At 36.7% G+C, this 15,311-nt stretch overlaps 1 protein-coding gene across 17 annotated transcripts in view; it reads right to left on the bottom strand.

Annotated features, from left to right (window-relative positions):
* The window catches only part of Pou2f1 (POU class 2 homeobox 1), a 166,791-nt gene that overhangs the window by 37,401 nt on the left and 114,079 nt on the right, over window positions 1-15,311 (bottom strand). For all 17 annotated transcript variants that reach the window (XM_087206837.1, XM_087206841.1, XM_004865196.4 and 14 more), the window contains 4 exons: window positions 9,876-9,929; window positions 8,057-8,176; window positions 5,776-5,964; window positions 3,888-4,014 (listed from right to left, as the gene is read on the bottom strand). In XM_087206837.1, coding sequence (XP_087062963.1) covers window positions 3,888-4,014; window positions 5,776-5,964; window positions 8,057-8,176; window positions 9,876-9,929 — 490 coding nt within the window. The remainder of the gene's footprint in view (window positions 1-3,887; window positions 4,015-5,775; window positions 5,965-8,056; window positions 8,177-9,875; window positions 9,930-15,311) is intronic.

Genomic DNA, 15,311 nt, shown 5'->3' with positions numbered 1-15,311 from the left:
TAAAGTTCTCTTTATAAAACATTTGCCTTCCGGTAATAATGAAGTTGAAATGTAAATTCTATCAGTACTACACTGAACTGTCTTATTTTAAAGTGACTGATAAGTAAGATAGGTGTGGTGGTGCATGCCAATAGTCTAAGCTATTCAATTGGCTGAGGCAGAAGATTGCTTGGCCTAGGAGTTTGGGGCCAGCTTAGGCAACACAATGAAAACTTATGTTAAAAAGCGGTAGCAGTTAATCTAAAAACCTAACTTCAAATATAATGCTATTGCTAAAATACTAAGTATAAGATTATTTTTGATAAGGTAAGAGCAGTGGTAGAAATTATCCAAAATAGTACATCAAAGAAAAGGAACGGTACCAGTTGTTTTTTTTTTTTTTTAAAATATGTGATAAAATTAGTTGGGGAATTAGTATCTTCCTAATTACAATTTCCATAGGCTACCAATTTTTTTGGGGGGGTACTGGGGATCAAACTCAGGACCTTGCGCTTGCGAGGCAGGCGGCAGAACCACTGAGCTAAACCCCGGCCATAGGCTACCAAATTCGATACACTGAATGTTAGAATATATAGGACAACAACCCAAAACAAACTGGACACAAATGTTATCATTTGTAAGTAACTAAAAACTACCTAATTTAAGAAATTAAAGCATATTCACCATGTATATCACAAATAAGATAAATATACTAAGCAGATTTCAATTTTATTGGTCTGGGGCAAGTGAGTATGATGAAGTGAAGTAAAACTGAGTATATACTAGTATACACTCTTAAAAGGCAGATTAAAAAAAGGGGAGTTTAAGAGACCACTCTGGTGCCCCAGCGTCCCCCTACAGTTCAGTCCCATAGAGTAGTCGGGTTACCTTTCAGTCATGTCCTTCCCCAGTTAAGCAGCTCAGACTTTCCATCACAAGAGGGGCACAATCTGTGCAGCCCTGTCCTCTCAGACCTCATCTCCTACCACTTCCTTGTACTCACTGAGCTCCAGCTATACTGGTCTTTCTTTTCCTGGCCTAGGTCAAGCCTGTTCCCTTCTCGGGTGCTGTTATGCTCCCGTCCACAAGACTCTTCACCCGGATACTAGGGTGGCAGCTCTCCTCCCCCCATAATCAGTTCTCAACGCAAATGACACTTCTCCAGAGAGGTCCTTTTGGACCATCTACCCATTCTTCCACAGGTAAATCCTTACCCAATTAGTTCCATCTGCTGTGTGCCTAGTACACAGTGCTATCTAAATCACTTTCCCACACGTTTACTATTTCATTTCTTCTAAGGGGCAGCATGGACCTCATCCTGTTTACAATTATAATCCCAACACTTAGACTGCTGTATGACAATCAGTAGGTACTCAACAAATTGTTGAGTGAATTAACCATAATATTAAATTTTTCTGGTTTCAAAAAACCATAAAAGGGTTTCTCCAGGGTAGTCTGGAGAGAAAAATTAAACTATGTCTATGTCAATGATTAAAAACAATCTATTAAAAGTATTTTATAAGGATAATGGCCCAAGAATACTAAAAGATAGTAATAATAAGTTTAGCTAAAAAGTGAAAGGTCCCATAAAGGTTTAGAACTTACATGAAGACCACCTTTTGCTTCCTTACTTCACCCTCCCAGCAATGGAAAAGCCAAATAAAAAACAAACGTCCGTTTTCTAACACGAACATTTCTTTGATTCGTTTCAGAATCAATGGTGAGAACAGAAAGGGCAGTAATCTCCAATAAGTTACGTCTCAAGTTTGGAAATGTATCAATAAGAATTTTCCCAAGGGGAGGGGGACCCTGGGAAAATAGCTTAGATTTCTCTTGCTAGAAGTTAAATATTCAAACAGTAATAAAATCATAGTAATACTGTCAACAATATAAATTATACTTCAAATGTTTAGCCAGCCTTTTCTTATTTTATTTTGAGCAGGGTCTTGCTAAGTTGTCCAGGCCTGGCTTGAATTTGTGATCCTCCTGCTTCAGCTTCCCAGAATGCTGAGATCATAGGCAAGTGCCACTGTGCTCAGCTTTGGGCTTTATTCTTTCAAAAGTCCAAAGACCATGCTCTTAGCTTTGCCAAAAGAAAATGAAGGCAATCTCATGCAATCTTAAAGCTTTAACAATTACCAAATCTGATACTCACACTTCAGTATTGACCTTTCTAAGTCTTTCTGGTCTAGATCATTTCCTCCTCACTTCTTGGAATTCTCTTCCATTGTTATTAAAACTCTTCACTAGTTTTGACCTCTAAAGTCACAGTATCTTCTTCTAACTCTACTTATTCCTCTTATACTTACAGATTTTTTTTTTTAAACTAAGGATCTTCCATTATTACATACACATTTTCTCACCAATTAACCCTATAGTTTCCTAAAAAACCAAGAACTATTTAAGATGCCTCATTCTCATCATTAATCAAATATAACTGGCCACCACGTCTTTTCCATCCACCAAATCAACATCTCCTGTCTATCCCCACAACCACAGTTCAGCCCTTATCAAATCTCAACTGGACCATTGCAATGTTCTCCTAACCAGTATTTTTATCCATTCTAATTTTTCCTACCCCAAGTTTCAGTGTCAGCTTTCAAAACAGAAAGTGGGAAATGTCACTTTTCTACTTAAACTTTCTATAACTTTGTATAGCCTATAAGAGGCTTCCTATATTCGAAGGCATTGGGGCATTTAAATTAGGGTTGGGGTTAAAGGCCTGGTTAAAATTTTGGGGCTCAGAAACCTACTTTTCTAATTTTTCAAGTGACTAATACATCAACTGAACCATGATAACTATTAAGCTATTGGACTAAAGGTCAAACTCTTGTTAGGTGCTTTAATGATCTGGTCTCCTCTAAACTTTTAGGCCTTAAATTTCACATATGCAACTTAACAGTCTCATTTTAAGGCATTACTTATAGTTCTCAAACATAGCTCATAATTTTTTCTTCCATATCTTTGAGCTTTGCAAATGCTGTTCATTTTATAAGACTGACATTCTATCCTTTACATTTGGTATGAAGGCACTGTCCCAACTCACTGTCAAGGTTTTCTCTGATCACAAAAGCACAAAGGGTCTCTGCTTGGTTCCCACAGCACTCTGTGCATATCGAATCTAACACCTTGTAATAGGTCTGTTTCCCTGGCACTAGACGGTAAGCTCTTTAATTCTGAACAGAAGCTAAAAATACATGTTTACACAATGAAAGGTTTTGGAATGAATATACAAGTAGAAAAAAGGCAAAAGAAATAAAAAAAACAAACCTCAGAAACAATGAAGACTTGGTATTTGATCAGTACATTGTACTTATATATTGAAATATCACACTGTACCCCACCAATATATACAATTACAATAATATTTTTAAAGAAATCAATAGAGATGCACTAATGTTTCTTGAGTTGAAGTCTTGATACCCTAATACTCTACACTGTTTATATTAACTAGGCCTTACAAACATGACTGAACTTCATTACTGCTTGATACAAAATTTATACACTATTTACTATTCAAGAACCTCATAGATGCTTTCTATAACTTACAAAATTATAGTTTCTACAGCCCCTCCTTTTCCAATTTTAAAAGTAACCAAATTATGTTCAGTCTATATTCTTTGAATACATCCCCGTGATAAACTATCAAAGTGGTAGAAGCCACTTAACCAATTGATGTTCAGCATGCTTCATTTAGACTTTGGCCAAACCCTGGGTTCCTCCTCAGTGATTAAACTGATATGAATGGCAGTAATGGGCAATCTTCAATAATATGGTGTATCTGACAAAAAAAAAGTCTTAACAAAAATACTGATAGTTTAAAATCAAAATTTCGTACAGACAGTTTGAGGGCAAAATAAGAGCCAGCATGTGTGCCTGCTGAGTGCACAGCCTTGGGCGCCACTCACCCTGCTGGCCCTGGGGCGTCTGGGAGATGATGAACTGCGCGGGCTGCAGGTTGGTGGTTGGATGCACCAACACAAACTGCTGCAGGTTGAGATTTTGCTGTTGAAGCTGTTGGAGTTGCTGAAGATCCTGAAAAGGCAGAATTAAAACATGGACTGGAGATTCTGAAAATGAGTTTGGTTAATCATAAGTTTCCAAATAATGACTTCAGTCATATCCATATTAAAGAAGGGTCTATACTGAGCAGTTTTACATGTCTCACATGCACGGAGTTGCACACAGTGTGTGGTGAAACCTGGAGCTTCGTCAAGAACTTACTCTTTTTGTGTTTTAACATTCCTAGTCTCATGACTAATTTTTAAATTATTTAAATTCTCTTAGAACTAATGATTGCAGTTCCATTTTTCCAACCCAGACCAACATGGGTTTTAAAAATCATGAGAGAAAAAGCTTTTATGTATAACTTACTCTTCTTTTAAATAAAAACTGAGAGTGCCATGCCTGAATTTCCATCAATAAATGAAAGATCTATGGTTAATGAAATTTGATACCACCTTATTAAATCAACTAAGAAATCCCTGTTAAATCATTTAAAAAGTAAAACAGTTATCAATATACAAATCAGATCCATAGCATAATAATAATTTTACACTGGTGTTTTATAATTATCAATGTGGTTTCTGTTTATTCTCTTATTTAGACTAATGTCAACACAGGATTTCACAGCTCATGCACTAAAAGCATTTACTTGATGTTGAAGAAAGTAGTCTAAATGAAAATATTACCTTGATAAAGACCGTACATAATAGTAATAAAGATTAGCCTGACATCATTTTTCAACTGTAGTCAAATTTGCCACAATTTAAGTCTACTTCTGAGTCTTCTCTAGAGGGGATGACTCATCATTAACTCTTCAAGTATATCACTCAGTAGCTACTTACTCATCTTTTCCTAGCATTAGAGATTGAACCCAGGGCCTTTACACTCAGATACACCTCCAGCCCTTTTTTATTTTGAGATGGGTCTCACTAAATTGGCCAGACTTGGACTGAACACGTGGTCCTTCTGCTTCAGCCTCCCAGAGTCCTGGGATTACAGGCAAGAGCCATTACACTTGGCTCTTTTTTCCTCTTTTTTTTTTTTTTTTTATACCTCCAGGAATTGAACTCAGAACCTTGAGCTTGTGAGGCAGGCATAGTGCCACTGAGCTAAATGCCCAGCCCAAAGGCACTTATTAGGCAGAATTTAATTAATTCATTCATTCATTCATTGTGGTACCAGGGATCAAACTCAGGACCTTGTGCTTGCCAGGCAGGTGTGGCGCCACTGAGCTACATCCCCTGCCCTCCTTTTTCCTCGTTTTGAGATAAAAGATTTTACTTATTTTTCTCCTTGGTCCTACTGTCTGCACCTCTTAAATACATTTTTATTATCTTGGGATGGTTTGGCTAAAAATGTGTAAAATGAAACCAAATGAGAGTCTACTGCAGTTTTCACAGTGCTAACTGCTCCAAAGTAGAGAGATGACTCGCTGTCTCTCTTACACATGGGTGGCAACATTTACTGCAGAACACATGAAAGAACCCGTGCCTGCTGTAATTAGCTCATTAAGATAAATACAGTAATCCTCTACTTTAGAAATATGGCAGCTACTTATTCAAGAATTATCACTTAATATAAACAGTCAGTTATTCAAATAATCAGCCTGTGTTTATGATACCAAGTCAAATAAGCAAACAAGTGTATTACTTCTAATTCAGTGGTAAGGAAGGGGTTCCATTTACCTCAATCATCTAAGACCCATACCAACAATCAGAAAGTTACTTTAATATTTCATAAATCTGCTCTTTTACTCCCTGCCTGCTGCCCTAGCACCACGCCTCTACTCACCTGTGCGATCTGGATGGGTTGCGACAGGGGGATCTGTGTCATGGGTGTGGCGGCGGAGGCTGAGATGGTGGCCCCAGCAGCGCTGTGCTGCTGGCTGGCGGAGTGCTGCTGCACTGCAGCTGCCAGCAGCTGTGCCTGTGCCTGTGCCTGCTGTAGCAGCAACTGCTGCTGGGCTGGCGTCAACGTGAGCTAAACAAAACGAGAACACACGATGGGAAGGCCCCATGAGCAGGGCATGCAATCCAAGTTCACTGCTGCGAAATAGGTAACTCAAGTGGTGGTAGGCCCTAGCTACTCAACTTCACCGGGTTAGCATCAGCTACGATGCTCATCAGTGATCAGACTACCATTCCTAGCAGAACACTGAAATTCAAGCAGTAGCCCTTATTCTGGACTTAATCATTCAAGCTTGTCCAGGGTCCTAGGGTTCAGGAAAAATAGGTAATTAACCAGTAAGCAAGAAATAAAAGGAATCAATGCTGACAGGATATGAAAAGAAATTTACACCCAACAAAACAACAAGAGATTAGTCAGATGAATGAGGAACAAGGAGGCTGGATATGACCATGAAAAGAACTGATAAGGCCCAGCTGCTTCCCATTAGCACGAATCCCTGCCATATTCCATCATTTCCATTATGCCCTAAGATGTGACTAAAGAATATGAGCTCCATTTGTTTCTTTTCCTAGTCTCCCAATAGGCCCCCCTCAACACAATCTTTTCTGTTACTGAAAGCACTGAGTCTCTGCAACTTTACATCCCTTTTCCAACACATTATCTCTATGAAACAGGTGGTGACAGCCATTCTCTTTACATGCAAATGAAGCTTAAGGTCCAGGTTTAATAGCTTCTGCCACATGAACCTGGAATCCCAAGAGCCTCTCATTATTGTAGACCCTAGTCACCAAAAATAAAACCCAAATAGTAAAATGGGAAAAATATTTAGAGAAGATTTAAACTTGTTTTCATAATGAATTTATTCATAATATGCTTAAATCAAAGTAGTGTGCTGAACCTGCCTTTTGTTGACATGTTCTGATCAAACTAGAAGGAACTGAAATATTCGAGGTTACTTAGCAGCACAACCCTTTTTCTAAAAGGGTCCAAATATAATCTGTGCATTAGAACCATAGTGAAAAATTAAGCCGTTAACAAACTCAATATGTATATATTTTTATTTTATATAACATAGATACATATATTAATCTCTATTGATGGGATTTTTGTAAACAATTTTGCAAGAGTTCTTAAAAGAGTCTTTCACTAAGCTGAGTGTGATGGTACATGCCTGTAATCCTAGCACTGAGGCTGAGGCAGAAGAATAGCTGTGAGTTTGAGGCCAGCCTGGACTATATAGTGAGACCCTGTCTCAAAACCCAAAAAAACTCTCTAAAAAAAAAGCTTTTCACTGCCAGAAAATAAGCCTGAGGATTGATGTGATATGAATTGAATAAAAAAATCTATCCTACCATTCCTCTCCCTCCCTTCCTCCCTCCAGGTAATTTAAGATATACTTTCAATGCTGGAAAAATACTGTGAATTATGTCTCAGAGCAAAGGTAGCTGAAAAGTTAAAAACTTAATGTAATCTCAGGCCAATTTGTTACTAGTAAAAGTAAACGAATTTATTAAATGCTTGGTGCCAAATATTATTTTATGAACTTTACATAATCTCTGCAACAGTACTTGCGATAGGTTTATTAACATCTCCATTTAACAGAAGGAAAACTGAGGTACAGAGAGATGAATTGATTAATTAGTACACGCAGTAAGCTGCAAGGCCAGGATTTAAGATGACAGGATTTAGGGCCAGGGATTTAGCTCAATGCAAAGCACCTGTCTGGCAAGTGCGAATTTGATCCCTGGTACAAAAAAAAGAAAAAGAAAGAAAGAACGAAAGAAAAGAAAAGAAAAGAAAAGAAAAGAAAAGAAAAGAAAAAAGAGAAGAGAAGAGAAAGGTTTTATTCTAGAATCCATCTTTAACTTCTGCCATTTCACCAACTTACTGTAATGGTTTCAAGCATGTAACAACTCCATAGCATGATGAAGCAACCTCTGAAACATGGGTTTAAAAATTTCTTACTCTATTCAGAGCATTTGCAATTATAACAAAAGAAATGCCGAACCCTTATGACAAAGATAATTCCTTTACAGAGATGTCTCGAATATTGGACAATAATGCTATGTTACCATCAGCTTTAGACAGTGGTTGTAATCAGGTATCAGCCAAGGGCATTTCTGACTAGAGGAAGTTTATTACAATTTTCTTGGTGAAAACTTACCCCAGTTATCTGTCCTCCAGCCAGCATAAGCTGGGTCTGGGGAATGGCTGCCTGCACTGAAGGCTGCTGGGAAGGCTGGCTCGGCTGCTGTGAATCCCCCGATTCTTCATTAGATTTAGCCTGAGGTGGAGTGGGGTAGGAAAAAAGGATTTCCAACAGTTAAAAGATTAAATATATAGCATTTATAACAGTATTTTAAGAATCATTTAAAACATGAGCTATTCAAGTCCAGAGTTTTCTGATTTCTTTTTTTTCCCTTTCTTGGAAGCCTGTTATCTTCCAAATTTTACCCTGCAAAGTTTTAAAAGTTTTTATTCCAGTGCCAGCAAACCAACAAAGAGTTTTTTTTACAACCTCAAATCCTCAACTCCTAAAATAAGAAGAAAAGGACACATTTTAAATTAATTTCTGTATCAGATGCTCCATACCAACATTCTCATGTAGACCTGGTGGTCAATCTGAAGCTTCTTCATATAACATCTCAGAAGTTGACTGCTTGATTCACAGAACTCTTCATCTCTTATTTTAAGTAACTGTAAGTCTAGCTAGTATCTTTCATCAAGTAATACAGGCTTGAGAGAAAATACTGCAGTCAAGAAAGAGAATACACTCCTGAACGGGGCATAGAGAGAAAATTTTATGGTAATTAAAAATGGTTATGCAGAACATTAAAATTCTGCATAGATTTGCATATTTCCCACCACCTGTTTTGGGGACTGCAGCAAGGCTAATTAACATAAAAGCTCTGATTAATTCTGCCAGTCATTGAAAGATAATTACAGTGCAGGATTGTAAACATTCTGCACTGGAGATAGAGCCTGTTTGCCAACATCTCTCTAAGGGATGAAAGTTTACCATGGCAACCAAGGCAATTTTCCGCCTCTTCTCCCTCAGAAAGGAAGATCACATTATCTCCTTTTCTTTTCTCTCCTTGTTTCCATGTGTTACTAGGACCATATTCCACTGGGTTTCATGGAATGCCCAACCCAAGGTCTTTAGTCATTAGCAACACTGGAATCAATCTTCCAGAATACTGTTTTTTCCTCTTGACTGTTAAGTTACCTAAACACTATAATGAAAGGAAGCAGCACGTTGATTGAAATGTTATGGAGTAACACATAATACTTAAACTTTGCATGTTTTGCCATATGGTTCCTAGAAGCAAAATATGTACCAGATTTAAGTTTTGTTTTAAATTTTCACTGTCTATTAGCAATGTCTACAAACAGGCTTACTTACTAACAATCTTAGAAGCACAATAGTTTAGAGCAGAGCAGAACTCTGGCAATCTTATACATGTCCCCACTTAAATATATGCAAGAAAATCTGAGCCCTAAGAGTTTAAGTGACTCGCCAAAGGTCACATAACTACTTAGTGGCAGAACGAGAATTCAAATCTGAAGAACCTCACATTTTTCAGTCCAGTGTTCTTTCCTCTGAACTATAATGCTTCCCTAAGACTGAAAAATGACATACAACAAGATCTTTGGAAATGAAAGAGCATTTAAGAAATTACTTGACTTTTAAAAAGTTACATGTTTTAGCTGTATAACTTAGAAATGTTCTAGTGAACTTACATATCAAACTTTGAAAGTAAACTTTTCTTGTAAACCTCTGGAGTTAATTCTCAGTAGCAGAATACAAAACTGATTTTCAGTAATGGCAATAATTACCATTTTGATTTTTGTTAGATTCAGTAATAACAATAGAAATACTATAATCTTTCTCAGAATATCCTATTATAAAATTATTTTGTGCCCAGTAGAGAAACTATGGAAAAAAAGGAAAATTTGACCCTTAATCTCATATTCCAGCTTACCTGTACATTTAAAGACTGAGCAGCAGCCTGTAAACTTGTTCCAGCGAGCTGGACCTGTAGGCGAAATAATCAGGCTATTATAATTTAATAGTGTTGACATTCGTCACTAGAATTTGTTATCAAACAAATACTACAAGAATTTCTACTAAGTGTATGTTACTGAGTAGAACTGAAAACGTAAAGGCTTCTCTTACTGTGTTAGAACTTTAAGGACAAATGCATGGTGTCTTTCCCACCTTAAAAAATGCCAAAAGGGGGGGCCAGGGATTTAGCTCAGTGGTTCCACTGCCTGCCTCGCAAGCACAAGGACCCAAGTTTGATCCCCAGAACAAAAAAAAAAAGCTAACGATGTTTTTCCACACTAATTGAACCTTGAGGCAGCCACACTTGTGACTTCCACATTATTTAACATTCTTGTCTGTATTCATAGGGTGCTTAGATTTTAAAAACTTAATCTATCCTCCATATCATGTTAAAGAACACATTGGAACAAGTTACCTCTGTATATTATTTTATCACTTCAAATAATCAGAACTATCTTACTTTAAAATTTCCATGATGCACCAGAGTAACAATCTTACATAGAAACACACCTATACAAGAATTTCTTAAAACATTTAGTTATAACTTAAAACTCTTCACTAAAATAAAAAATCTATCCCATGAACCACATGTGAAAGTTTACTGTCATACATTTAGAAAGTTTAAATCATGGTTATGTTAGACTAAGGATGCACATGGAATTGGAAACTATCATTTGGTAAGCATAATAATCACTGACTCAGGCAATAATCATTAATGGATGATCTCCCTAGTGGGTGAAATATATGTACATATTCTTGACTACTCCTGCACAGATACTATCACAAAGGGTAAAACAGTAACTTTACAGAGGGGGAACCTGGCCGTCAAATGATCAACTGAGCACAGTCGGAGGCCCCAGTAATGAGACATGTGCTTCTGCTACAACACACTGTGAAGAACGTACTACAAAGTTATTTCTGTTATATTACTATCATGAGTGGATAACCTGGTTCTACTCATGGATTTAACAGCAGATGAACCCGAATTGGGGAACACCACAAAATAACTGCTTTGTCCTGAAAACAAAGAAAAACCAAGAATGAAGAAAGAGACTATAAACTAGGCTAGAATAAATGGAAGCCTAAATTAGCCAGGTAGCAGTGGGAATAAAAAGTAGGAAACATGAAAGGTATTGGACAATACTACATAAGGATTCATGAGGATTGTGGGAACTGATGACATAGATGAAAAAAAATGAGTTATGAATTATTCCAGGGTTTGAATCTGAGAGACTGGAAAATGGCAATGTCATCAATGAGGAATACAATGAGTTCCATTTTGAATATACATCATATACCAGTAAGATGTTCTAAGCTTAAATATAAATGTTGGTATGAAACTCAGTAGAATTAAAAGCTATGTCCTTTATTTGAAATGGACAGTCTTGTTAGTAAATAAGAATCTCATGCCCAAAGGAAACAAAAGCATTAAAAAAAAAGGACCCAGGATCTATGCAGAATGTATTTTAAATACACAGCAATCAGGAGAGGCCTAGCTAAGGTGATAATGTTTAAATTAAGACTTAAAAAGGTAGCCAGTGGAAAGAGTTTCAGGTACAAAGATGTAAAGGAAATAAAGTTTATGCAATTTTATTTAAATAATGATGTTCCTGGGTAAAAGCTTTGCAGAATAGGATACTTACACAGTCTTAAAAGGGTAACAGAACCAAGGACAAAAGCCACATGATCATCTCAATAGACACAGAAAAAGCATTTGACAAAGTCCAATATCACACATGATAAAAACCCTACAAAAAAATTGAAACAGACGGTCTCCATCTCAATCTGACAAAAATCATCTACGACAAACCAACAGCCAACATCATACTGAATGGTGAAAACCAGAAAGCTTTCACTCTAAAATCAGAAACAAGACAAGGATGTCCACTATCACCACTCCTGTTCAATATAGTTCTGGAAACATTAGCCAGGGAAATTAGAGAAGAGAAAGAAATAAAAGGAATGTGGATAGGAAAGGAAGAAGTTAAATTATCATTATTTGCGGATGGCATTATACTTTACATAGAAGACCCCAAAAACTCCACAGAAAGACTTCTAGATTTAATAACCAAATTTAGTATCATAGCTGGACATAAAGTCAACACTCAAAAATCAATAGCTTTTCTGTACACAAATAACAAACACACTGAGAGGGAAATTAGGGAATCCATACCTTTCACAATGGCATTAAAAAAAAAAAAGAAATACTTAGGAATCAATTTAACAAAGGAAGTAAAAGACTTTCACAGTCTTTTTTTTTTTTTTTTGGTACCGGGGATCGAACTCGGGACCTTGCGCTTGCGAGGCAGGTGCCGGAACCACTGAGCTAAATCCCTGGCCCGACTTTCACAGTCTTAATGGGAAAAAACTATTTACAGTGGATAAATCTGATATACCACCTTAATCAAGTAATTAAACTAGTATCACAATAATGGGATAAGGAAATAGCGTATGCCTTCTGATACAATGCACTGAGCTGAACTCAACATCATTTCTATTGTATTTCTTTTGAGAACATTCAACTTGAGTGAGATCATGAGGGAACAATCAAACACACAAATGAGGGGCATTCTATAAAATACTTGGCTTCATGTCAAAAATGTCAGCATCATGAAAGATAAAGATAGGCTGAGGAACTGTTGTGGATTCAGAAAGACTGAACAGATTTGATAACTAACAGATCTGATCGAACATTTAAATATTGACTATATATTAGGAAATAATCTAACATCAATGCTAAATTTCTAGAATTTGAAATGTTCGTTGTAGTTTATAAAAGAATGTTGTTTTTTGGATAAAGAACCCAAGGTGTTTATAAATAAATGATCATAATACCTGAAACTTTCTAATGAGCTAGCAATAAAATAATTTTCTATGTGTATACATGTACTCAGATATGATAAAATAGTAACACTGTAATTTTAGACAAACACTGTTCTACTGTTGTAATAATTCTGTAATTTAGAAGTTTTCATTTTTTTTTTGGTACCGGGGATTGAACTTGGGTCCTTGCGCTTGTTGTAGCAGGCACTGAAACAACTGAGCTAAATCCCCGGCCCCTACAAGTTTTCAAAACAGAGAAAGTTTTAAAATAAAAAAAATGAGAGCATCCCTCTACCACTCTATTTAGCTAGTTTCTAATATACTTCAAAGACTCAGCTCCAAAACTACCCTGTATACATACTATAAATAACTTGGGTTATAATGCTGACCTAATCACTGTCTTCCTCTGTATTTCCATATACTGTATCATTCATTCATCTATTCACTTATTCAGTACATAATTACTGAACATTTCTTACATGGTGTGCTCTTTGGTAAGTGCGAGGGTCACAGGTAAACAAAAAAAAGGTCCCTGTCTTCATGGAGCATATAGTTAATGGGGCAACAGACCTAAACTGATTGTGTAAGTAGATGAATATTTATAACTATGGTAAGGAAAAGTTCGATGTGCTAACCTGGTCAATAAGAGGGCTGGAAAAAGGTGTCACATTGCATGTTAAGTATGTTTCTAATCAGATGGTAGATAATTATGGACAGATTTTTGATTTGTTGGGGGATTCAAAAGTTTCAAGGTTTCAAATAAATTCTTTGGGTTTCAATCCTTTGGGGTTTGGGTGATACTGGAGGGTTCTATGATTGTGGTAATCATTGGCTGGACCTAGAGGCCGTGGAGCTGGTGTAAGAGCTCTTGGAATATGGACTCAGTGAGAAGAATGTATATCATTTATGTACCTTCTGGGATTTTTAATACATTAGGATCATGATAAGGTTTGGATCTTAAATGGTCCCCCAAAGATTCCTGTGTTGAAAGGCTTGGTCCCTGGCTGATGGCACTGCTAGGAGGTGGAGGAACCTGTAGGAGATGTGACCTCGTAGAAGGGAAGTGCATTTGAAGGGCTATTGGAACCTCTGCCCCTTTCTCCTCTTCTTTGTATTTTGGTCACCGTAGGGTGAGCAGCTTTGCTCCATCAGATGATCCTTATCATGATGTTCCACCTCATTGGAGCCCCAAGTGATTATGGCCATGAAACCTCTGAAAACTATGAGCCAAAATAAATCTTCATCCTTTTAGGTGATTTTCTCAGGTATTTTGTCACAGCAATGGAAAACTAACACAGACTACCACATAGTTAAGCCAGTTAAGAGATGCTATATCATGTGATTGTCTAAAATACCTTTTAACGAACCAGAAAACTTTTTTGAAAATTTGAATGTTCTCAGAAAATAAACAAGATAACATTTTTTTTTAAGAGAGGAGAGGGTTTATTTGTCTTACAGTTCATAGCCCTTTCAGTCCATAATCGACTGGCTCCAAGGCAGGGTGGCAGAGGGGCAACACTTCACGGTACCAGAAGACAGCAAAAATAACAAGGAACCCTAACGGTGTCTTTCTGCCCCTTTTATCTTATTCAGACTACTGGGATTAGGGTGGTGGCAAACCAATCACATACACTTAATCCTAGAATTACATACTCTAGATTCAGCCACCTATGACCACATGAGGCTTTGGGGCAAGACAACATTTTTGTTTTTTTCTAGAGTATATTAAAAATATATTCTTCAGTTAATTTCAGATATCAACTCCTCTTAATATTTTATTTAGAAGTTGTATTTAGAAGTTTCTCTATTTCAAAGATAAAGTAGATCCCCTCATCCACAGGTATTACATTTGAAGAACTGCCCCTTCCACTTGAAATCACCGAGTATCAAACCTATATATACTATATTTTTTCCTATACACAGATACCTATTATAAAGTTTAATTTACAAATTAGGGACAGTAAGAGATTAGCAACAATAATATCCCTTTGGCTCTGCAGACAATAAAAAATCCTTAGAACAGCTTCCTAGAATTTCACCTGTTTTCAAGTAGAGAAGTTTATTTTCAGGTGGTCTGATGAGTATTTTAATTAAAAGAGTAGAGTAGCATAAAATTTATTCACAGTAACTTAATATTTAACACCCCCCTTAAGTCCATATGGGGTTTTCACCAAACTGCTACCATCATTAGATACCATCACTTGTGTCACTCCTGCCAACACTGCTTAGCACTAAATGAGTTCTTCATTTTAAGTGAGGTAAGACTTCTAAAATGTCCCAGATGTTGCCCTAATACTTAATCGTGAACATAAATCAAGAGGCTGAGATACTATGATAATCCATCTTCCAACTTGTTTTCACTGTTTGCTTTCCATTTCTGATTAAGCAACTTTTTTATTTCATCTTTTCATTAGTACATGCTTGCAATATGTAATGATTACATTTATCACGGGGGGTTGGTACACATTGCTTTCTATTTTCCCTAGGTTCCCATATTCCAAATTCGAGTAGCCAATTTGTTCTTGTGTTC

The sequence above is a fragment of the Heterocephalus glaber genome, unplaced genomic scaffold (assembly GCF_053883595.1).
Source record: "Heterocephalus glaber isolate CG9 unplaced genomic scaffold, H.glaber_assembly_v1.0 deba00000738, whole genome shotgun sequence".
In the NCBI taxonomy this organism is placed as follows: Eukaryota; Metazoa; Chordata; class Mammalia; order Rodentia; family Bathyergidae; genus Heterocephalus; species Heterocephalus glaber.
This window is presented reverse-complemented; position numbering and strand designations above follow the sequence as displayed.